We start from the raw sequence: 25,627 nt of genomic DNA, 5'->3' as shown, positions 1-25,627 counted from the left end.
AAGCAATGAATGACTAATTTCTTCTTACATATGAAGGAGTCCTCTATGCTATTCAGTGTCCTCACCTACCATGCTGGACTACCACCGACCCATTTCAAGTATGTGTGGCTTGAACTTCTTAATACATCTGTGACCCATCGTTTCTCTTTTTTAGAGCTAACACTTTATCTTCTAACTCAGCCTGGCTTTTGTAGTGTAACTGGATACCTGAAGCCACATTCTGAATTGTGCAAAGAAATACTGCATCTTGTCAGCAGCAAAAAACTAGCATAAGTCTGAGATCATGACCACAGATACTACACCAGCATCAGACTGGATGTATCTAGAATTGATACACAACTTTCCATGGGTCTGTTGAATTACAAAACAAATCCCAAATAGATTTTTTTTTTTTAAACCAGAAAAGAAATTCACAGACCAATGAGGTTATAAGTGTCACCACACTCTTCTGGACTTAGCAATAGCTAGTCTCCCTGCCTACAATCTAATTCATCCTCTAAATTTTACCTAAGTGTCATTTCCAAAATGTAAGTCACCTCTCTGGCTCAAAAACCTTTCAACCTTTGCCTACTGAATGGAGCCCATATTCTTTAAGCATGACTTTCAAGGCCATTCACTGTCTTTATCTCGTCTCTCCCACTGCCATCTTTGTCTCAGACCTGCTCCTATTTATTCCAGACCATACTGACCATGCAATGCCCTTTCCACTGTGTGCCCTACCTATGCCATTCCTACCCTAAATACCCAGCTTGAAAGTTATTCTTCTGAGAAGTTTCCCAGGAGTCAGCACCACTCCCAAGAATTGCTCACTTTTCTGAACTCTTCTAATGTTTTGTTAGACGTTTATTATATGTAAGTACACAACCATAATCCATGGTAGTTGTGCATATCCCTGTCTCCCAAGCAAAAATGTAAGTTGCTAGAAAAAGGCAATACTTGACTTACTTTTTATTCCTAAATGTCCTATACATAGTGAGCTCTCAACATTTGATGAACAAATGCCTTACTTTAAATGTTTTAAGAAGTGTAACAACTGGGGTGAATTAACTGAAAGACATTCTATTTCAGCAGGTCTTGAACAACATCATTTTGTTGTAATGCTGATAAAAGATTTAACTCTTGCATATAACCATTAGACTATGGTAAAGCTGGTTTCATTACGTGTCATTTTGCATAAATTTGAAGAAACCATCAATGACATTAAGCGAGGATTTCCTGTATTTTCACAATAACGGAATTACTAACAAGCTCTTAAAAATAAACACCAAGGTGAGTCGAAAAGTAAAATAAAGGGGAAAAAGATGGGGACCAGCAGGAAGGTAGGGAGGGAGGGTGTGTGAGAAAGTGAGGGAGTGATAGAGTTATGTGTGGACGTGTGTGGGTGTGGGTGAGTGAAATAGGGACAATTAGACCCTGCAGTTCTAACAGGGAGCTCCCAATCCGGGAAGTCTTAGATGGCAAAACCCCGTGGCCGCTGCACACACTCCGGGGAGGACACCAGCGGCACTGAGACCACGCCATCTTGAAGAACAGAACTGCTTGAGACTAGAATCCTAGCCTCGACACTACCCAGTCTGGTCTCAGAAGCAAACCAGGACACTACAGCCCGTCAGGTAGAAGACCTGTCACCCCAGCTGCAAACACGCAGACCCTGGGACCTCTACCTCCAAAGGTGCGCCGCCTGACAGCACAGGACACCCATGAAAAACACACATGGTGTCAAAACAAGCCAAAGCAAAATCGTTTGGGCAAAAAATGAAAAAGGATAGCAAGTCAAATTTATAGAAAAGATTCCTTTATTAAATTTTGGTTGAGAATATGTTTGTATATTTTCAGAAAACAACTCCGAGACCATAGGGATTCCTGCAACAGAGAGGAATTGACAGGAGTGCTCCAGCCATGAAGACAGAAGAGAAACAGTCCAGAGATGGAAGATGTTGACGATGCCTTGCCATACTAGCAGTCAGCAGCTGTGCGTTACCAGAGAGGGTTGGACTGCATTACCACCATTTGCCCACCAGCCAGAACTGAAATATCATTGCTGACATGTACACAGAAGGAACTGTTTGACATAGAAATTGGGATTCAAAAAAACTGTTTACCCAGAAAGAAACTCACTATAGACTGATTCATTTGCCTCTCAGCATAACCATTATTGCTTGTCTCATTTTTGGTTCTTATAAGGGTATTTCCAGTGTTACGTGAGCTCACTCATCTAGGGGAAATGATGAACAACACAGACCGATGAACAAGAACAGCATCGATCAGACCGTCGGACCTCAGCGGGAAGTAGGGGAGGGTGGGGATAAGGGAGAGAGAGCAACCAAAGGACTTGTGTGCATGCATATGAGCCTACCCAGTGATCATGGACAACAGGGGGGTAAGGGTATGCGTGGGGAGGGTTTTGGGATGGGAATGGGGGGGACGATGACAAATATGTGATACCTTAATCAATAAAGAAATTTAAAAAATAAAGATTTAATAATTTAAAAAAAAGTAAAACAATAAACAAACAAAAACAGGTGCTCAGTATAGAAAAATATATATAAAAAACCAGGGTAAAAGTTACCAGACTAAAATATTAAATTAATAATCTTGTTAATAAAACGACTGTTCAAAGTAGCAATATTAAGGAAGAAAAATTAAAATTGGAATTAGTAGCTTTCCTTCACTAGGAAGGACAACTGAACATATCACTATGCTATAATACATGTAGTTCAGGTATGTCTTATTGAAATACATGATTTACAAACATTTTCTCTCATTTTGTGGGTTGTCTTTTTACTTTTTTGACAGTCTACTTTGTAGCACAAGTTCCTAATCTTTTTTTTTTTAATTATTATTATGGCTTTATTTTAGAAAAAGAGGGAAAGAGAAAAACATCCATTTGATTGCCTCTTGTACGCACCCCAACTGGGGACTAAACCCACACCGGGGGTTTGTGCCCTCGCTGGGAATGAAACCGGCAGCCTCACTGTGCCTGGGACAACGCGTAGTCAACTGAGCCACACCAGCCACGCACAAGTTCCTAATCTTGATGAAATTCATTTTTTTCTTTTGTTGCTTGTACTTTTGGTGCCAATGTCTAAGAAGTTCTGCCTAATGCAAAATTGCAAAGATTTACTTCTATGTTTTCTAAATGTATTCTAGTTGTAGCTCTTAAATTTAGGTCTTTGATCCATTTTTAGTTAATTTTTGAACATGATGTGAGGTGGGGCCCAATCTCATTCTTTTGCGTATGGCTATCCAATTGCTCCAGGACCATTTGTCGAAATAAATGACCTTAGAATTCTCGTTGAAAATCAGTTGATCATAAATCTATGGGTTTATTTACTGACTCTCCCATCCAAGTACTAACCAGGCCCGACCCTGCTAAGCTTCCAAGATCAGATGAGATTGGGCGCGTTCAGGGTGGTATGGCCATAGACTTATTTACTGACTCTCAATTCTATTCCACTGATGTATGACTACTCTTATGCCAACATCACACTTGTTTTTTTTATTATTACTCTATCTTTTTAGTAAGGCTTGAAATCAGAAAGTGCCTTTCAATTTTATTCTTTTGTAAGGTTGTTTTTGTTATTCTGGATCTGTTGAATTTCCACATGCATTTCAGGAACAACCTGTTCTTTTCTGCACAAAAGCCAACTGGGGCTTTGATAGGGACTGCATTAAATCTATAGATCAATTTGGGGAATATTAATATCCTAAAAATAGCAAGTCTTCCAATTTATGAATATGGTATATCTTTCCATTTATCTTCTTTTTTATTTTTCAGCAGGTAGGAAACACCTTTATTATTAGCCTTAATTCATTCATCATGTAGTGTACAGCATGGATCCCACGTCCAGAGGAGCTGCAGCGATCTTTCCTGGCTGTGGCTTGCCCTTCCAGTCCAGATGCCAGGCTTCTGTCCATCATATCAGGGAAGCAAACCCTCCCTTCCCAGGAGTTTCCGGAGTGCTGAGAGTCAAGACTGTCCCAGGATTGTGTAAGAATGTCCTAGGATTAGAACTTCAAGTCTCTCCATCTTGGCTAGGGTTTTGGGGAAGACAAGGCAGGAGCTTGGATGATCAGTCATTGGTTTCATGATCACTTAAAAAACAAAAAAGACAACCATTTCACAGTTAAAAAAAAAAAAAAAAAGGAGTATGAGAAGAGAAGCTGGGGTCCATGGTTTGGGAAATCCTCTTGAGGCCCAAGCAGCTGTTTCCTTGAATTCTTCAGAGCAGGCCATGGTGCCCCAATGTCCTGTCCAACCACTGGCTGGAGCTTACAGGATCAACTAAAGATATATCCTTTCGAAAAGCAGCATGTTTTGGATCAGTCTTACCCACCAGATGTATGAAGAACAGAAGGGAGACGGTGACAGTGCGCAAGAGCAACAGGTGCCGATAGCATTGGGGCTGGGATAGGTACTGGGCCTGCATGTACTCGGTGAGGGCCACCTGAGCCTTCTCCAGAAGGTTTTCCATGTGCACTGGGGCTGAGAGGCCCACAGCATTGGGTGTGAACAGTGTGATAGCCTTGAGGCAGAGGTACTTGGCTGAATCGACCTGGAGGCAGTCCAGCTTGTCTGCCTTTCCTGGAAGGTGCACATCCAGTCCACGAAGGCTACAGGGTCATGGGCATGGCATGCAGACCAGTCATGGCCAGCAGTGGCGTTGTGTGCAAGGGCAGTACAGCTTGTGATGCATTCAATGTAGCCCAGGTGCAGCAGCGCCACCTAGTGGGCCACAAGGTCAGGAAAGAAAGGCCTATGGCACACCCAACTCCACCTTGCTGAATAGCAGCTCCACTGCCTGCTCACACACTTGTCCAGGCCCAGTACCACGTCCAACCCTGCTGCTGCCAGCACAGAGCCCAGGAGTCTGCCTGAGGGTATCTAGGCCTTCTTCTTTTTAAAAAATATTTGTATTGATTTCAGAGAGAAAGGGAGAGGGAGAAATAGAAACATCAACAATGACAGAGAACCATCAAAAGCTGCCTCCCACACAGGATTGAGTCTGCACCCTCGGCAGGCATGTGGGCTGACCGGGAATCGAACTGTGACCTCCTGATTCATAGGTCGACACTCAACCACTGAGCCATGCCCACCGGGCTCTAGGTTTTCTTGAATGCACATTAATTTTTGTCAGACTGAATCCACACTCCTTCTTCTTACCTAAAACATCTGTAGATTTCCCTACTTATTTAGCTTTGCTACCTATTAAAATATAAATATAAATATATATATAATCCATATTCAAGAGAATTCTAAGGACTGTAAAGAATCTATAGAGTTTTCCTGCTTACTGGAAATGCCTTATTTGGATATTAAAGTCATTGAGGTTTCCTGAGTATTTGGATATTACTAATATCCAATAAATCATTAAAGTCTTAGATGATTATGTTAACTTACACATAATGCACATGATCCTATTTTATATCCTCCTATATAATAAAAGCCTAATATGCAAATTGACCAAATGGAGGAACAGGAATAACTGGTAGCTATGACACACACTGACCACTAGGGGCAGAAGCTCAATGCAGGAGCTACCCCATGGTGGTCAGTGCACTCCCACAGGAGGAGCGCCACTCAGCCAGAAACCGGGCTCATGGCTGGTGAGCACAGTGGTGGTAGCCTCTCTGCCTCTGCAGCCCGCTCCCAGGCCTAAGCCGGCAGTTGGACATCTCCCAAGGGCTCCTGGAATGCAAGAAGTCACAGGCTCACCTGTGCCTTCTTGCAGATTATGGCCCGGCCCTTGTGGCTCAGTGGTTCAACATCAACCTAGGAACCAAGGGGTCACAGTTTGATTACCTGTCAGGGCATATGACCAGGTTGCGGGCTTGATCTCCATACAAAGTGTGCAGGAAGCAACCAATAGATGATGCTTTTCTCTCATTTATGTTTCTATCTCTCTCTCTCCCTTTCTCTCTCTTTAAAAACCAAGAAACATCTATTTTTTTAAAAAGTACACATTATGTAAGAACATAGAAAAAACTTTGGAAGAAAATACACCAATCTGTTATAATGGTTACCTCTAAAGAGGAAGAAACAATGGGATGGAAAAGATGAGAACTAGCACTCTTAAATTTTTATTATTTTTTTTTGCCATAAAAATGTTTTCACGTATTTCTGGTATAATTTTAAATATGAGTAACAATAAATAAAAACATGCCCAGTAAAAGTTTTTTCAATATGTATCATCCTAAAAGTAAAGAACCTGCCTGACCTTGAGATCACAGGTGGTGTTGAGCAGCAGGTTGGAAGGTTTGAGGTCACGATGCAGTACATTAGCTGAATGGATATATTTTAACCCTCTGAGAATCTGGTAAAGAAAATAGCAGATATGGTCGTTGCTGAGGTGTTGTGTCTTCAAGAGCTTGTAGAGATCTGTTTCCATGAGGTCCTGTACTATATATCTGTTTGGACAGGTTAAGGTAACACACCCAACAGCTGGTCACACTTAGCAGAGCACTGAAAACAAATGAAACCTTACCCAAGTAGTTCATTATTACATCATGAAGACCATAAGGGAAATGAGAAACTGATTAAAACTTAGTATTCCTTTATGGATGGAATCTGAAGTAGTTAACTCTTTTTTAGATCCTATGAGACAAACGGCATTATATTTGCTTGATAATGACCTACTATTTGCCTACATTAAGACTTGAAATAGGCTGTTACGGAAATATTTGCCAATCTTGAAATCCTAACCTTCCTGGGTCTCCGAATTGTCCAACATCAAAAAGCCCCTCCAATACTTGTTGGAAAGAGCTGAGTGAAGGTGGTGACCAGCAAGCATCATACACTCCTTTCTTTGGCCCAGCAACAACTTGTAATGTAACTGTTCTTTTACCACCTTTCTTGTTCCCTTCTCCTCAAAAATCAACCATAAAACTTTTGGAAATACAGGCCTAAAACATACTGCTATTAAATTCAACCCTCAGTCTATCTATTTGACTTTCTTTTTAAAATATATTTTATTGATTTTCTTACAGAGAGGAAGGAAGAGGGATAGAGAGCTAGAAACATCAATAAGAGAGAAACATCAATCAGCTCCCTCCTGAACACCCCTACTGGTACATGCAATCAAGGTACATATCCTTGACCGGAATCAAACCTGGGACCTTTCAGTCCACAGGCTGACGCTCTATCCACTGAGCCAAACCTGTTTCGGCTATCTACTTGACTTCTTAAATTAATGTTAAGATCCTAAATAAATAAGACTATGAGAAAGTCATACCAAGAAGGAGCTTGTGCTAGTTTTGCTTCTCTTGCTTTCTTGTTATGTATCTAGCATCTATAACTTTAGCTATGGTTAAATTCTCTACAGAAATTAAGCTATACAAGCCTTTAGCTTTTTTTGTTGTTTGTTAATCCTCACCTGAGGATATTTTTTCCATTGCTTTTTAGAGAGTAGAAAGGAGGGAAGGGGAGTGAGAGAAAGAGGGAGAGAAAGAGAGAGAGAGAAAGAAAACATCGATGTGAGAGACATAGGTTAGTTACCTCTTGCACATGTACCAACTGGTGCAGGGGATCGAACCGAGATCCAGGATGACACCCTAACCAGTAAGAAACACTGACTAAGGCAAGCCTTTAGCTTTTAACTTCACCATAATATAATTTCAGTAGAAATTATTTTGCCATTTATTTTATTTTTTATTTGTTGTTAATCCTCTCACAAGGCTATTTTTCCATTGATTTTTAGGGAAAGTCGAAGAGAAAGGGAAAGACAGAGAGAAACACCGATGCGAGAGAAACATACTGACCTCTGAATGAGCAACAAACCTCTGAATGAGCCCCGACCAGGGTCTAGGCTGGAAGTACATGTCCTTGACCGAATCGAACCCGGAACCCTTTGGTCCAAAGGCTGATGCTCTATCCACTAAGCCAAACCGGCTAGGGCTATTTTGCCTTTCCTTTATTCATTCTGTGTTCAAATTAATGTATGTCTCCTACAGATTAATACTAGATGAGACACGACATGGGATTAAAATGAAACCTACTTGCAAACTTGTCATCAGAAAGAGATTTGATTTTTATGGCAAAAGGTAAAATAGGATAACAGTTGGTAGGAGCAGAAGGTATTTCACTTAAAATATCCTACAACTTAGTAACAGAGCTATTTAAAAATGGAAAGGCTGCCTAGAGATACTGAGCTACCTCTCCTCAGAGGGGCAGAATGCAAATTAGGCAAGCTGGTAGGAATCCTGCACTAGCTGAAACTGTAAGTTTTCTGGCAGATCCTCTTCACTATATTTAATGCCTTTATCTTCCAAATGTAGTCTTTGCCCAGGTAACATCCTCTGGACCTCCTTAGTCCAGATTTCTAAATGTTAGTCCTAGTTAACTACATAATTTCAGAGGAGTCACCTTAAAGATCATGAGGGGCTGGAACATTAATTCTAATGATGAGAAAACAGAGACCTAAAGGTAAAATGCCTTGTCTAAGATTAGGACTATCTGGATTTGACCAGGTGATAGATATCCAGAGTATCCTCTCTTTGTCTACAACTCTTTCTTTTCCGTTTCATCATCTTAACAAACTATATCTTTAATGAAGAAAGCATGACTAGAAATGGTTATTATCCAAGATTTTCCATAACTACACTTAAAGGAAATATTTTCTGAAAGTGACAAGAGAAAACAGTGAATTTGTCAAAAGACACTAAAAATAGAATGGATAAAATGCATCGGAGGAAAAACTTATATAATGCAAGTGTTACAGTAAATTGCAAACATATTACAATTTCCCTTTAAATGTGCTCTATATAATTTTTCTTTAATCTGATAAGTCCAGGACATTTAAAATTACATTTACTCAACAAGCTACTAAGTAGTGGAGCCCAATGTCTGCAAAGGATACACATCTTTCATTTGCTCGATGGTTGGCGCTCGAATAATGTCATTGATTCCAATGATGTTCTCGTGTCTGAAGCGCAGTAGGATTTTTATCTCCCTCAGGGTTCTCTGGCAGTAGGTCTGGTGCTCAAAAGGACTGATTTTCTTGATAGCTACTCGAACTTTGTTGACATTATCATAAGCAGAGCTAAAAAAAAGGAAAAGGAGGGGGTGAGAGATAGCATTAAAAAAAACTTCTCAGAATATCCTCCTAGAAAGAATGCAAACTGGTAAAGTATTAAGTGTTTAACACTCTGGTTAAATATTTGTTTAATACATGTGAAGGCAGCATGTATTTATGCACAAAAAGCCCCAAACTATGGAAGATGCAGATAGAAAAAGGGAGAAGAGGGCCTGGCCCTGGTAACTGTGGATGGGTTTATGACACACACAAACATGTCCCACTGTTGTTTTGTTTTGTTAATCCTGACCCAAAGATATTTTCCATTGATTTTTAGGGAGGGAGGGAAGAAAAAAGGGAGTGGGGAAAGAGAAGGAGAAGGCGGGGAGGGGGACGGAGAGGGAGAGAGGGAGGTGACTGATTGAAATTGATTGTGGTTGCCTACCACACATTCCAGGCTGGGGATCAAACCTGCAACCCAAGTACATGCCCTTGAAGAGGAATCAAACCTGTGACCCTTCAATGAGCAGGCCAATGCTCTAACAACTGAACACACCAGCCAGGGCTTCCTCAGTTTTTAACAGCAACCACATTCGGGTAAGAGTAATCATTTCTGCCTCCAAAACTTCCTACTGTCATTTCAGATTCCTCTGAATCAGCCGAAACATTCACATGACCATCAACTACATCTTCATCCCTAACGAAAATAGACCCAAGGGGACATACCTTGAATGCTTTTTATCAAAATGACATGACTCTTTCTCTCCCCCCAGAAGAAATTTAACCAAGATATTTGGTTAGTCTTATAACAAAACCTATAAAATATTTTTCAGAAAATACTTTCATAGCCCAGTTCAAAAAGTCTCAGTTCTTTCCAAGTTGTCATTAAGGTCTGACCAAATAAAAATCCAAGCAAAAGCAATTATAACTATATATTTAATTTTATGATAAATTTGAATCTTGAATATTACTACTACTATCTGTATGATCAGTATTCTTTTCTGCAAGAACTTTTCATATTAATATCAACATCTGGCCCATCAATTGAAGCAATGTAATAACACTGACAGGCAGTAAGACGTTACTTATTTCTTCAGGGTAGGTGCTAGAAATATAAAACAGTAAAATAAGTTTACTTCATGTCTGTGCTTTTATTGTATAATGATATTTATGTCTATTTATTCAGACAATTATTTGATGCATTTGTCTGACCATCACAAAACTGTGCTGTAGGGGGGCCTTATCTTACCAGCTTCAATTCTCCCACAATACCATTAATACAGTGCACACAGGTCCCCCAACACTTAGAAAGCTATTTCTTTAAATACAAGAAGCATCACTCAAATCTTACTTTGCCTTGGTTTGCTGAATGAAGACCTAAACCACTTATTTGAAGGTAGAAAGGCAAAGGGATATATTAAGCAAGCTTAAAATTTTATTTTATTATTTTTTATTTTATTTTATTAATCCTTAAGAGAGAGGGAAAGGTAGAGAGAAATATCGATATAAGAGAAACACATTGACTGGCTTCCTCTTGCATGAGCCCCGATCAGGGCACTGGCCAGGGAAAAGCTTACAACCAAGCCATTGACCGGAATTGAATCCAGGACCCTTCAGTCCGTAGGCCGATGCTCTATCCACTGAGCCAAACTGGCTAGGGCAAATAAATATAAAAACAACAACACATTTTTATTGATTTCAGAGAGGAAGGGAGAGGGAGAAAGATAGAAATGTCAATGATTCATCACTGATCAGCTGCCTCCTGCACATCCCCCACCAGGATCAAGCCTGCGAACTAGGCATGTGCTCCTGACTCAAATCAAATCCAGGATCCTTCAGTCTGACACTATCCACTGAGCCAAACCAGCTAGGCAAGGGAATAAATATTTTTAGAAATTAAAACTCTTTTAGGGTAATTCAAATCATAGAAAGAGCTTAAGTTTAACAAAAGGGAATACAGGTTAAAATAGCTGTAAAATACTGGTTTAAACTCAACATGTAAAATTCTAGTTTTACTGAAACATGGTAGTCAGGCATGACCATGGCTATACATTTGCTTTCAATAACAGGACTGTTAAGGGGAGTGGTTTTATGGTTAGTGTGCTCCTCCAATTGCATCAACACTTTCTGTTTTAAGCGAAAAAGTATGAGATCATTCTCATTTAGTTCCCACTTGAAAAGGTGTGGCCCTATCTATGAAATTGGGTCTGTTCTTGTCTGTCCTATTCCATTTTGCTGTCTTTTTGGATTACACAATCTGTTGTAGAACCAATCGCAAACAGTTTACACTCTTCCACAATACTCTGTATTTGCTCAATTCTCCTTGGATTTCTCACTTTTGTTTTATATATTTACTCTAGTGCACAAAATTTGTGCATGGGGGTTGGGGGTCCCCTCAGCCCAGCCCACACCCTCTCCAACCTGGGACCCCTTGGGGAATGTCTGACTGCCAGGATCGGGCCTCAACCAGCAGTCAGACATTCCTCTCGTAATCCTGGACCACTGGCTCCTAATCACTCACCTGCCTGCCTGCCTGGTCACCCCTAACTGCTCCCCCACTGCTGACCTGATCACCTCCCAACTGTTTCCCCCCCCCCCCCACGCAGCCTGCTATTCAGTCATTTGGTCATCCCTCACTTACCCCCCTGCCAGCCTGGTCATAGGCAGCCATCTTGTGAGGGCATGAGGGTCAGTTTGCATATTACCTCTTTATTAAATAGGAGGATTGTTCTGATAATTAACAAATATATTTTATCAGTATACCTTTTACCATGGATTATTTGGTGTCTCTTAATATGTGTTAGCTTTTTGTTACTAATCCTTACCCAAGGACATTTTTTGTTGATTTTTGGAGAGAGTGGGAGGGAAGAGGAGAGAGAGAGTGAGAAACACTGATGCGAGAGAGACACATCAATTAGTTGCTTCCCATATGAGCCCTGACTGGGGCCAGAGATTGAGTCTACAACCGAGATATGTGCCCTTGACTGGAATAAAATCTGAGACCCTTTTAGTCCTCGGGGTGACACCCTACCCACTGAGCCAAACTGACTAGGGCAATAGTGTTAGTTTTAAAATCACTTTGGTATTATCAACCCCATTTTCCTCTAAGAATTTAATCCTTGTTTGTCTCCTTTTTTCCAACTATTGCTATATATGCTACAGCTTTGCTTTAACCAGTTAACTGCCACGCATCCAAACGGAAACCACCCCCACACACCACAATATTTTGAATTTAACTTAAAAAATCAATTTGCAATGAATATTATAAAAATAAATATATTACTCATAGCTGAAAAATTTCAGCTGAAAATTCTCATGAAAAATGACTTTAATGTTGGTCAGGGCCACTTAGGGAAAACATTTTTTTAATAGTTGTGTGTGGCGTGTGGGAGGGTCCACCGTTTGTGTCTACCGACGCTTATGGGTTAAATGTGAATTCTGTAAACAACTTAAGGTTGCAGTTTGGGATCTTAATCCAATCTGTGACTATACAGTCTTTGGGCGGATCAATTTTAAATATTCGTACTATGTCTCTTTTAGCTGATAAACTTGATATTTTCAAAAATAAAAACTCAAGGTTAAATAAATTGCTCAAGATTAGGAGAATGAAGAGTTTCCTAACTCATCCCTGTATGATGAATGGGAAGGGCTCAAGGTGAATATACTAATATAAACACAGATGAATCTTAACATAATTGTACTGAGTGAAACCAGACCAAAAGAAAATTACTTGCATTCATATAAAATGCAAAATAGTCTATGGGGTTAGAAAGTAGACCAACAGAATTGCCTGGGGCTGGTGGGAGGGGCACATAAATTGAAACTAGATAACTTTTGGAGGTGATGAGTATGTTTATTATTTTTATTGTGTTAACAATTTTATTGTGTTGACAATTTCATGGGAGTGTATGTCAAACTGTATACTTTAAATATGTGCAGTATCTACAGCATTCTCTATCAATTCCTTCAGGGAGCACTCAGAAAAGGAACCAGGGTTCCTTGGATGTATTCCCAGGCCTGGGTGCGTGGGAACAGATTCCAGAAATGTATTTGACCAGTAAATGTGAAAGTAGAAGCCCACAAAATTCTGGAGATTATTTAACATGTTTTGTGACCACTCAGGGAAGAAAGGGGAACCAGAATGAGTCAATTATGAACAAATCATCCTAAACTAACCTCATTTCCTGTTTTGATAGGGTTACCACAACAACACGAGAGTGATGCCAGAGTTGTGGTAGATTCAAACCTCACTGGTTAAGCACTTCCCATTTGTGAGACTTCATGTTCGGACTGGTGGCAAAAACAAATAATGATCCCAACTCTTAAGAAGCTTGCAATTTAATGAGGGAAGGAGACAGGAACAGACAACATACATACATCCTGCCTTTATCACAGTAAAGTGCATCCGAAACACAGGAAAAGCTGGGTAAGATTAAGTCCAAATAAGGAAATTAAAAGAGGATTAAAAGGTGAAAGGCGAGTAGGCTTTCAAAAGAGGAGCGAGGCTATAACTATAAAGAAAGGCAAGGGCCGAAACCGGTTTGGCTCAGTAGTAGAGCGTCGGTCTGAGGACTGAAGGGTCCCAGGTTCGATTCAGGTCAAAGGCATGTACATTGGTTGTGGGCACATCCCCAGTAGGGGGTGTGCAGGAGGCAGCTGGTCGATGTTTCTCTCTCATCGACGTTTCTGGCTCTCTATCTCTCTCCCTTACTCTCTGTAAAAAATCAATAAAATATATTTAAAAAAAAAAAAAGAAAGAAAGAAAGAAAGAAAGGCAAGGGCTAACTCAGAGAGAGAAAAATGAGCAGAACATATATGGGAATGACTGGCCCTCACCCAGCCATGCACCTCCTCATGAGGTAGTTTATGGGATCCAGGGAACATGCCCGTCAGGAGCTCAAGAATGCACCTGTCTCTCAAATCTGCTTCCAATGCTGTGTGTACCTCCGCACAATGGCTCTGCCGAGAGCAGAATGCTCCTCCAGTGTGTGCACAAGAAGTAACCAAGGGGCAGCATTTGCAGGGAGTGCATTGCACCTGGAATATCATGTCGTGTGCCCATGGCCACAAGCTCAAGCTCATGATGGAGACTGCTGGGGCTGAAAATAGAAGAGGGCTATGCTGGAGATCTGCTCGGTTTGAACTGTTGGCACCAAACTCTAAATAGGCCCTCAAATATCAACTTAAACCTGACCTTCCAGGTCTTTAGGTTCATTGGTCATGGTAGGGAGGGAGAATATATTAAATGTTTCTTAGTTTAATTTATATGGTATGTAGGGCTCCATTGTAGTCCTGGATCCAGGCTAGCTTATATTGTAAACCTTTAATACTCTCTACTCTTGATCACTTCTCCATCTTTCAAGATCTTATTTAGTACCTTGTAAAAAGCAACAACAGTTAACAAAGTTGATGCCATATCTTCAATTTTTGTTTCCCTCATGTCAAGACTTCTATTTTTGGTATATATTATATATGAGGCAGATGAGTACTCAGCAGCAAAGTACATTAAAATATTTTAAAAACTTAGAATTCTTAGGAGCTTGAGGATTTTGTTTTATAATAAACTAGAGGTCCGGTGCATGAAACTCGTGCACGGGGGGAAGGGGATGGTAGTATCCTTCAGCCCAGCCTGCTCCAATCTGGGACCCCTCGAGGGATGTCTGACTACCCTTTAAGGCCCACTGGGATCAGGCCTAAACGGGCAGTCAGACATCCCTCTCACAATCCAGGACTGCTGGCTCCCAACTGCTTGCCTGCCTGCCTTCCTGATTGCATCTAACAGCTTCTGCCAGCCAGCCTGATCACCCCCTAGCCACTCCCATGCTAGCCTGATTGATGTCTAACTGCTCCCCTGCCACCCTGTTTGCCCCCAACTTCCCTCATCTGCCAGGCTGGTCACCCCTAACTGCTCTCCCCTGCAAGGTTGATCACCTCCAACTGCCCTCCCTTGCAGGCCTGGTCCCTCCCAACTGCCCTCCCCTGCTGGCCATCTTGTGGTGGCCATCTTGTGTCCACACGGGGGCAGGATCTTTGACCATATGGGAGCAGCTATCTTGATCTTGTGTGTTGGAGTGATAGTCAATCTGCATATTACTCTTTTATTAGATAAAATAGAGGCCTGGTACATGGGTGGGGACCAGTTAGTTTGCCCAAAATGATGTCCCGGATCAGGGTGGGGGTTCCCTTGGGGCGTGGGGCAGCCTGGGCGAGGGACCTGTGGTGGTTTGCAGGCCAGCCACGCCCCCTGGTGACCCAAGCAGAGGCTCTGGTATCTGGAATTTATTTACTTTCTACAATTGAAACTTTGTAGCCCGGAGTGGAGCCAAGCCTTCTGCTTGCTCCTGGTGCCGCCATTTCTGTTTGGATTTGTTTACCTTCTATAATTGAAACTTTGTAGCCTTGAGTGCAGGCCTAGGCTGGCCAGGGCAGGCGGAAAGCTTGGCTTTTTCCATTGCCAGAAAAACCCAAGCCTCCCTCCTGCTCTCTGTGGCCACAGCCATCTTGGTTGGGGTTAATTTGCATACTTGCTCTGATTGGCTGTGGGCGTGGTTTGTGAGCATGGCTTGTGGGTGTAGCGAGGTGTGGTCAATTTGCATATTACTCTTTTATTAGATGAGATGATTGATAGCACTCTAAATCTATCCTACCTGTAAGAATTATTGATGGTTTTTGTGATGACTAAGTTAGGATCAGAAATGTCTAGGTTTGCCAAGACCGGTGTGGCTCAGTGGATAGAGCATCGGCTTGGGGACTGAAGGGTCCCGGGTTCGATTCCGGTCAAGGGCATGTACCTTGGTTGCGGGCATATCCCCAGTACGGGGTGTGCAAGAGGCAGCTGATCGATGACTCTCTCTCATCCATGTTTCTAACTCTGTATCTCTCTCCCTTCCTCTCTGTACAAAATCAATAAAATATATTTTAAAAAAAAAGAAAAGAAATGTCTAGGTTTATTAAATAACTTTCTCATTGTACAGATGTAAACTGAATAAACATTCAAACTGAGATCAAAACAATCCTAAATAGTAATTATTTATATATTCACTGTATATTATTGATACATTGCTTTGCCTTGTTTCCTATACACTGAGTGCGGCCAGATTATTATGATCTCTGAACGCCTAATAATTTGGCCACTCAGCGTGTGTGTGTGTGTGTGTGTGTGTGTGTGTATGTAAGTGTATTTTAGAGGCCCAGTGCATGAATTCATGCATGGGAGGGGTCCAGTCAGCCTGGCCAGGGGAAGGGGACATGGATGGTTGGCTGGCCTGCCTGCTGGTTGAATTCCTGGTCAAGGGGACAATTTGCATATTAGCCTTTTATTATATAGAATGTACACTGAGTGGCCAGATTAGGTGTTCAGAGATCATACTAATCTGGCCACTCAGTGTATAATTTAAGTCTGTGCATGAAAGCTGTGACTCTACAGCTAGCTAGCTAACTAAAAAAAAAAAAAAAAAAAAAAGAGGCCGAAACCGGTTTGGCTCAATGGATAAGTGTCAGTCTGCGGACTGAAAGGTCCCAGGTTCGATTCCGGTTAAGTGCATGTATGTTGGTTGCGGGCACATCCCCGATAGGGGGTGTGCAAGAGGCAGCTGATCGATGATTCTCTCTCATTGATGTTTCCAACTCTCTATCCCTCTCCCTCTCTGTAAAAAAATCAATAAAAATTTTTTAAAAAAATGCAGTTTTTCAAGTGGGGGGAGGGGGAGAGAGCCAAAACCAGATTGGCTCAGTGGATAGACTGAGGGGTCTGGAGATCGGTTCTGGTCAAGGGCATGTACATTGGTTGTGGGCACATCCCCGGTGGGGGGTGTGGAGGAGGCAGCTGGTCAATGTTTCTCTCTCATTGATGTTTCTAGCTCTCTATCCCTCTTTCCTTCCTCTCTGTAAAAAAATCAATAAAATATATTTTAAAAATAAAGAAAAGAAAAAAAGAAAAGAAAAAGACCTATTTTATTTAAATAAGCTATTTTCCATAAATATTAATGAGTCTCTGCTGTGAAATGACTATAATAACAGGGGGCTGGGCGGATAAGGAGAAAATGTGAACATACCAGAAATTGTATATTTATATTAAAGCTTTAGAAAATGACTATGGAAGGCTGGGCACTTATTCTAATGATAACTTAGAGAATCTGACTTGTCAAGTCAGTGTGGAGTTCATGACTACTCCGCCTTATGATTTGGGAGAAAGTTTAAGGGCGTATTTCTCTATGGTTCATTTCCTTCACATACTAGGACTTTATACATTAAACTAGATATCTTATCATGCACAAGCACCACATATTGTACCCGGTGTTAAGCAACTAAAATGCTACCTATCAGCCGTGAATGAGTTATTTTTAAAGAAAGCTATTAAGCTGTTCTCTAAGCTATCCATTTTGGTGAACTTTAATTATCTGAACACAAAACTACAGTATTTCGTTTCACAGATAAAAATTAACTTGTCTTCAGAGGTAAGTAAGTTAGACTGATCTAAATTAATGTTCCAAAAATAAGTACGTAGATAATAATATATTTCTTACTTTAAGCTTGATTCTCTCATAATTTACTAACCAAGAAAGCCAGTGGAAAGTTTTCTTTAAGAGGGTGCAAATGATTAAAGTGAGCAAATAAAAGCTAGTCAAAAGTCATTTTAGCTATAAAATCATAATTTTACATTATTTTAAAGAATCGATCCTCCAACATAGTATAGATATCAGGGTTTAAAACTGATATCATTAACATGTATGCAACCTGACTAGAAAAGGTGCACAGCCTAGAGCTTGAACAAATTTGTCTACAAATGCATTTTTTAATCTATTCAAGTAATAAAACAGGACCAAATAGATACTAGTAAATTGCAATTCTGGCCCTTATCCCTTACTAGCTGAGACATCTCTTAGCAACCATTTGCTTGGCTCAAAAATTAGGAAAGCTAAAACAAAACAGAACAGAGGATAAGCTCAAAGACTGTGAAGAGTGTAGAATAGCAGATGCAAAGACTGAAAGACGCCAAAGTGGTACAGTCATCTTTATTTATTATTACTATTAATTATATTTATCACATGAGACCCTAAAATCAGACCTCAAATCAGGAGGTCTGAGTTTTAGACCTAATTTGGCTCTACCAAATTTGTTCTGATAGCACTGGTCAAGTTACCAAAAGGAGAAGATTCCATTACTCTGTCAGACTTCTTTCAGACACTGGAAGTATAAAATAAAACAAACGATCAAAGCATAATAGCTATATAAGAAAATGGGGAAAATACCCTCATACCCAGTGATGTGGTTGAATGTATATACATATGCATGCATAGATATAAACATAGAAAGGTGAAGACTCTGGTGACTCAGTTAAGGTCCCACAAATTTTAGGTGGACTGAAGTACACAAATTATTTTTTTTAAGTGTAAAAAACAACATCTCTCTCCACACAAACAGGAAAAATTAGTATATGTTACTAGATCTAAGATTGCTTATCAGGATTTACCATTGTGACTATCAACATCCTAAAAACCCACAACCAAGAAATTTTGTTTTATTTGAAGCACGCTAGGGTAGTCAGTTATCATTCTTTGCAACATAAAAACTCATCTAAGCAGTGCTGCTTAGAAGTGACTTTGTAATTTGTGCTCTGAACTTGTCATGAAAAAGAGAGACACTGATGAAGATGGGTTACTCACTTTTTGATCATTCCCCTACATTTCTTTGCTCTTCAGCTATTCCCTCCCACGCTCACTGGGCAAGAATTTTGGAATGGTCCAGGTCAGGCTGGCTTGCAGTGAGCTATGATAATAGCTAAAGATAATCAACAAAGACTAACAGCATCAAGTCTCCCCCAATGCCAAGCAATCAAGGGTCTCTGGACCTGAAGTAGATAAGAGTAAGAAATGAGAAGGGACTTCATTAATCATAATGACCATAGTTTATTGAGCACTTAGCAGTGTTAAGAGCTTTAGAAAAATCCTCATAGAATGTCTTCACCAGAATGCTTTGAAGCATAAAACTTATATTTCATAGATGAACAAACTGAGGTAAAGGGGAGGAATCAATTAATCTGCCTGTGCTTACATAACTAGTAGCTTACAGAACTAGGATTCAAGACTAAGTGTGCTGATCTTTAAAACCCTTGTTCTCAGCCACTGCACCATACAAGGGCCCTGGCTATGCTCTCTTGGTGGTGATGAGCCAAGATTAGGCTCATAATTAAGCCAGATTCTGATAGATCAACTGAAATGATGTTGAAAAAGGCAGACAGTGATGGCAAAAATAAAAATAATCATAATGATCATGCTACAGAATATGTTCTGCTTCCCAACGTAGCCTACAGATTTCAAAGGCTCTAGCTATTTAGATCTTCTTTCTCAGGATGAGCCAAAAGCTGTCACCTCTGAAACAAGAGGCAAATGTGTGCAGTAAGTGAGTTGTCCAAGAGCAGATGTGAAGACAGAAGATGTAAAGGCAAACCAGACATAAGGGGCATGAGAAGGGGCCTGAATGAGAACAAGTAAAAAGATCTTGTTGAGCTTGGCCAGCATGGCTCAGCGATTGAGCATCGACCTATGAACCACAGTTCGATTCCCAGTCAGGGCACATGCCCAGGGTTGTGGGCTCAATAACCAGTGTGGGGCATGTGGGAATTCTCTCTCATCAGTGATGTTTCTATCTCTCTCTCTCTCTCTTTCTCTCTCTCTCTCTCTCTCTCTTTGAAATCAATATGTGTGTGTGTGTGTGTGTGTGTGTGTGTGTGTGTGTGTGTATGTTGGAAATCAGTATCCAGAGATTTTTTTAGTGATGTCAATCATGACAATAAAGTTATTTCCTCCAGCATATATAATCAGGCTATAAGCAAGATCAGACAAAATAAAGGTTTCTTGTAGAATGGGAAGAAAGAGATTGAGAGAGAGTGAGATTCTGGTCAGTCAGCAGACAGAATCCATATCAAGGCCAGACAAGACCAGTAGACTAGGAAAACCATTAAGGTGAAGGTCTCAAGTCAGGGGGAACAGGGGAGAGAGGGCATGAGGGTAGGGAGCTACAGTCTGAAAAGAGAATGATCTACTTCATATAAGGCTGGACCCTTGCACACTTTTGTAAGCTGTTCCCAAAGAGGTCAAGGGGAAGAGGCTCAGATGACTATCTACAATACATTGCTAAAACGTAAAGGAGTCAAGAAATTCAAGTCTCTTATGAACTACCTCATTGTCAGAAATATTAAACACCTGCCTCCAACATGTGAAAAATGACTCTCTAAGATGAGGAAAATGGTTAAACTTGCCTGCACAATTAAGCAGGCAGTGAGATATTATATAACAGATGATAAACTAGGTGACGTAGAAAAATGTGACATAATTATAACTCTAAATGCCAGAAAGAAAATCTCTACTGGCAGCTCTGAAAAACTATTTTTTTATTTCTTTCAATTAAAAAAGTTTCTGCAGTTAAAAAAAATTTTTTTTTGCAAACCATCATGATAGAAGAGGACATAAACAAGGTAAGAAAGACCCTGAACAAAATCTGATAATTATTCACATGTATGTGAAGTTATAAAATATATGCAAGTAACTCTCAGATATTGCTGGTGGGAATGCATATTAAACAATCCTTCTTGAGGGTAATTTGGCAATACCTAACAAAATTATAGCCAAAACCGGTTTGGCTCTGTGGATAGAGCATCGGTCTGCGGACTGAAGGGTCCCAGGTTCGATTCCGGTCAAGGACATGTACGTTGGTTGCAGGCACATCCTGGTAAGGGGTGTGCAGGAGGCAGTTGGTCGATGTTTCTCTCTCATCGATGTTTCTAGCTCTCTATCCCTCTCCCTTCCTCTCTGTAAAAAATCAATAAAATATACTTTTTAAAAATTATATATCTATGCATCTATCTTTTGATCCAGCAATCCCAACTCTAAGAATCTACTTCAAAGAAAAACTCCAATAACATGAAAATACATATGCACAAGGCATGATCTATAATTGCAAGACACTGGAAGCAACCTAAATGGCCATACGTTAGTGGGAGGTTGAATAAGCTATGGTACACATCCATATGATGGGAGTCCTTACTATGCAGGTGTAAAAATAAATGAGAAAAATCTCAAAGAACGGCTATGGAGTGGTTTCCAAGATATACTGTTAAGTGAGAGGGAATAGGGAAAGATATAAAAGATTTATAATATGTTACTCTTTAAAAAAAAAATCTGTATTTATTAATTTCAGAAAAGGGAGAGTGATAAAGGGACTAAAACATCAATGAGACAGAGACTCACTGACTGGCTGCCTCCTGTACACCTGCTACCAGGAATCGAGACTGCAACCCAGGCAATGTGCCCTTGACTGGAATCAAACCAGGACCCTTCAGTCTGCAGGCCAATGCTCTATCCACTAAGCCAAACTAGCTATGGCTATATTATTCCTCATATCCTATATTATAAAAGGCTAATATGCAAATAGACCAAATGGCAGAACAACCGGAATAACCAAACAGCCGGTTGCTATGACATGTGAAGACCACCAGAGGGTATGCGTGGAACATGGCGGGTGTTGGCTGCAGCAGGATGGTGGAGTACGTAAGCTGGGGGAGAGGGGGTGTCCAACCAAGGTGGAGCACCAGTCACTGTCATCGGGGCAAGCCTCTGGTGGTTACTAAAAATTCTTTGCTACTGCACTCCACAGTCCCCGCTCACACCCACTGCACATGCTGGAGCCATCACTCGCATCCACTGCTGGAGCCCAGCACTGGTCCCAATCGCCCCTCAGGGCTTCTCCACCTCCCCCTGCTCCTGAGGGGTGATCAGGGCAGCAGCCATTGGTCACACCCACTGATGACGCCAGCCCTGCTCGCACCCGCTGCTGGCGCTGGCCCCAATTACTCTGCGCTGTAGTGTGGGTATGAGCAGGGCTGGCACCTGCAGCACATGGGAGTGGGGGCAGCGGAATTGGGGCTGCCAGCAGAGAGGGGACTGGGGCTGCAGCAGGAGGAGCCAGGCATGAGTGTGGAGGATGGGCCAAGACCCACCCATGTGCCTACCACAGCCTCATGGCCCACAGTTCCTTTCAAGGTACACAAATTCGTGCACTAGGCCCCTAGTAAGAAAATATACATGAATGTGCTTATATATACAACAGAAATATAGAAAGGATAAGCTGGAAACTAAAGAGACTGGCTACCTACAAGGGAGTGGGCAGTGAGGGTAGAATGGGAACAGCTGGTAGGGATGAATAGGGAGTGATATTTCTGAGTACAGCTTGTGTATAGCTCTTACCCTTAGAATCACAGTAATGTATCACCATACTCAAAAAATTAAATGAAGAATTAAAACCAACCTAATGTGGAAAGAATACAAAATGCAACACAAACAGTAACAAATGAGCCTAACTACAAGAGTAACAGAATCACACACTGGAGGGCATGAGGAAGAAACCAGCCTAAGTAACTTTAGGAAACAGTATTTTAACTGGATACTATATAAAGCTAGTAGCACAAAGAACTACAGATAAATCCTGTAATGCAGTTAGTAAATTTGTTTCTCACAAGGATATTGGTTAGTAATTTTGAAACTACTTTATGTATAGAATGGGATTGAACAAATAAGTAAACAAATGGAAGATAAAAGCCAGGTTAGTGAAAGAATTACAAACAATAAGGAAGGCTAAAATAAACCACATGCTGTTGGATTAGAATCAGAAATTATCAGTATGAACTCATAGTTTTAAACATATATAGTACACAAATAGATACAGAAATAAATATAGATGTGTGAATAAGTGTGGGTTGATATACATACATCTATTTTCCTAGAGTTATTTGGTGAGAAGACCTAGAAGCAATAATATCCCAGTAGCAATGAGCAAACTTTGCACCTCAGAAGGTACTTAAAAAAAAAGGTGGGTGGGTGGGTGGGATTTGTTGAAAGGACCTAAGAATCCAACAGAAGGAGCAAAGGTCAAAGCTGAAACACTTTGAACAAGATAAACAATGGCAACATTGGATTGTAACCTACAGAATAAAACAAATAGCCATAAGTTCATACTGATATAAATGAGTAAATAAATGAAGAAACAGCTTTTTTTTTCTTTTTTTAATCCTCACCCGAGGATATGTTTTTACTGATTTTAGAGAGAAAAGGAAGACGGGTTGGAGAGAGATAGAGATACATCAATCGACTGCCTTCTGTACACACCCTGACCAGAAATCAAACTCGAAATCTTTTGGGGACGATGCTCCAACCTAGTTACCCAGCCAGGGTGGGACAGCTCTTTCTTACAGAAGCACCCCAATTAATAATTATGAAAGAAATGAGGGAAATAAAAAAAATTATCATTCAGCAAATACCACAACAATTTTTTTCAGACAAGATCCACAGATGGCTGCTTATATCAGTAAGTGAAAATCTAAGAAGAAACAGAATATCTCAGTCTTAAAGTACATTCCCAAAGATAGCTATTAATTACTAGTATGAAGGAATAGGCAGGCACCATCTTAACCAAGTGACTGAAGTTAACATCTCCAGGAATAAGACCTACTGACATCATGAACTCTGATATAAAACATTGAGAAGGATACAATATTACTTTTTAAAATATGTACTTTTGCCCTAGCCAGTTTGGCTCAGTGGATAGAGCGTGCAGGGGGCAGCCAATCAATGATTTTCTCTCATCGTTGATGTTTCTATCTTTCTCTCCTTCTCCCTTCCTTTCTGAAATTAATAAGAAGATATTAAAGTGGACACCCAGTTTCTAGTCCATACCTATTGACTGAAGAAAACTCTGGGGAACAAAGCCTGGAACTCTTTACAAAGTTCCCCCGGTGACTTTCTGTGACAGACACATCACCCTTACTCACAGAGATTTTCTCCTTCACCTGTCTGTTCCTTGAGAGGAATGCTTTGATTCTGACTCCTGAGTGATCACCCAGCACAGGGAGCATCCATACAAAGGCTGAGCTGGGCCAACTAGCATCTCTTCTCAGAGCACACAGAGCTGGGACACAGAGGATCTAAGACTCCTGCGGGCCAACCTGGTACAGGAATGTTTGGAGGACTGAGAATGCTGGAATGGGCCATATGTCCAGTTAATTCTGCAGGGGAATATGAAACAGAGAATGACAGAGGCACTACCTTCATTCCTGATGACTTCCCAACTCCTCCATAATCCAGGTTATAGCCTGAGTTCCTGTGTTCAATAATCCAACGGTGTATACAAAGAGTACCCAAAGGCCTTCAGAAACGTACAGGAATTCCGTAGAACACTGGTCAGCAGAATTATGATTTTTTGTAAAGTTACTCAAAATTTTCTTGGCCCAAGTTACTGTGGGAATTTTAGCTCTAAAATCAATTCCTTTTCTTTCCCTCCTCACTTCCATCCTTGAGCAATAAATACATCTGTTTCCAAATACAATCAAACACCTAGACTGAGAAGTACTGCCAGAAATGGTGGCTGCCCAGATAACCCACAACACCGACTAGTGAATGGCACATTCTGGATAACTGATGATTCCCAGGGCAACTGCTGAAACTCCTGCCTTTTACTCACTCCGGAAAACCTACTGAAGTGATAGAGAGTCACATACTGAAGAAACAACCTTAAAATGACTCAACCTTTATTTTGGGTCATGCTACAAAGTCCTAATCTTGGAAGTCCTGAAATCTGAATTCAAGTTTTTGCACTGTCACAACTCTGTGCTTATATAACCTTGAGCAATTCTCTTAACCTTGCTAAACCCTGTAAAACTGGAAAATTATTTATCTCTCACATATAGGGTTATCTGGAAGAATAAGTATGTGGAAACTCATATCATATATACAATACAAATGCAAACAATATTATTGCCACCCAAAAGAAAATAGTTTTACCAAGGTCTCAACCCCAATGTCATTTTTTATTTTACCACTTGAAATTAATCATAAAATCATTTAAAATAATAATTATATAAATGTTCTATTGATCATTGTAAATGCTGCATTATTTTAATGTTCCTTATATTTTCCTTACATTATGCTAACTATATAAAACTTTAAAAGAGTTAAAGTCCTGCCATAGAGTCTAAGTGCCTTGGCTAGCCAAAGCAGCCCAATGAGAGGCTAGGATCAACTCTTGGTCTTTCTTCTGAAATCTGTGTTCTTTTCATTATACAAGAATGTGATCAGAAAGTCTTACACAAAAGAATCTGGGAAACTTTCAGTGAGAAATGACACAGACTGCCTCTTCCTTCAAAACCAAACAAAATAAACATGTTATAAACAAAGAACAAAGATAAACTCAACTGAAGGAACACAGCAAGCAAATTTTAAAGGTTAACCCAGGAGCTGGGAGTGGTTAACTAGAGCCTAGGAGGTAAAAAAAGCAGGCTTCGCAAAAAGAGTCCAGTCTATTAACAATGGAGATAAAGACGGAATGGAGCTCATTAGCAACATTTACAGTGATATATATAAAAAGAAGGCTAAATAAGAACAGACCAGAATTATACTTCAGAACCATGACATATTACAAAATAATTTAAAACAAAAAAGATATCTGTGAACAGCAGAAACAGGATTTTTTAAAAATGAGCCGAACAAAATGTAAATTGTAAGATGATAATTTATAATAAATTCAGGCAGTTAAATAGAAGACAATGCAGGTGAAACCATCAGAGC

General features: G+C 40.4%; 1 protein-coding gene across 1 annotated transcript in view; it reads right to left on the bottom strand.

Moving 5' to 3' along the window:
* The window catches only part of MAPK1 (mitogen-activated protein kinase 1), a 57,423-nt gene that overhangs the window by 16,425 nt on the left and 15,371 nt on the right, over positions 1 to 25,627 (bottom strand). The window contains exons 2-3 of the mRNA XM_084867846.1: positions 8,856 to 9,038; positions 6,219 to 6,408 (exon numbers count right to left, since the gene is read on the bottom strand). Of these exons, the coding sequence (XP_084723972.1) occupies positions 6,219 to 6,408; positions 8,856 to 9,038 (373 nt within the window). The remainder of the gene's footprint in view (positions 1 to 6,218; positions 6,409 to 8,855; positions 9,039 to 25,627) is intronic.

Source organism: Pipistrellus hanaki, assembly GCF_964339955.1.
Source record: "Pipistrellus hanaki genome assembly, chromosome: 19".
In the NCBI taxonomy this organism is placed as follows: domain Eukaryota; kingdom Metazoa; phylum Chordata; class Mammalia; order Chiroptera; family Vespertilionidae; genus Pipistrellus; species Pipistrellus hanaki.
Note: the sequence above shows the minus strand (reverse complement) of the source record. Positions and strands in the feature narration are given on the sequence as shown.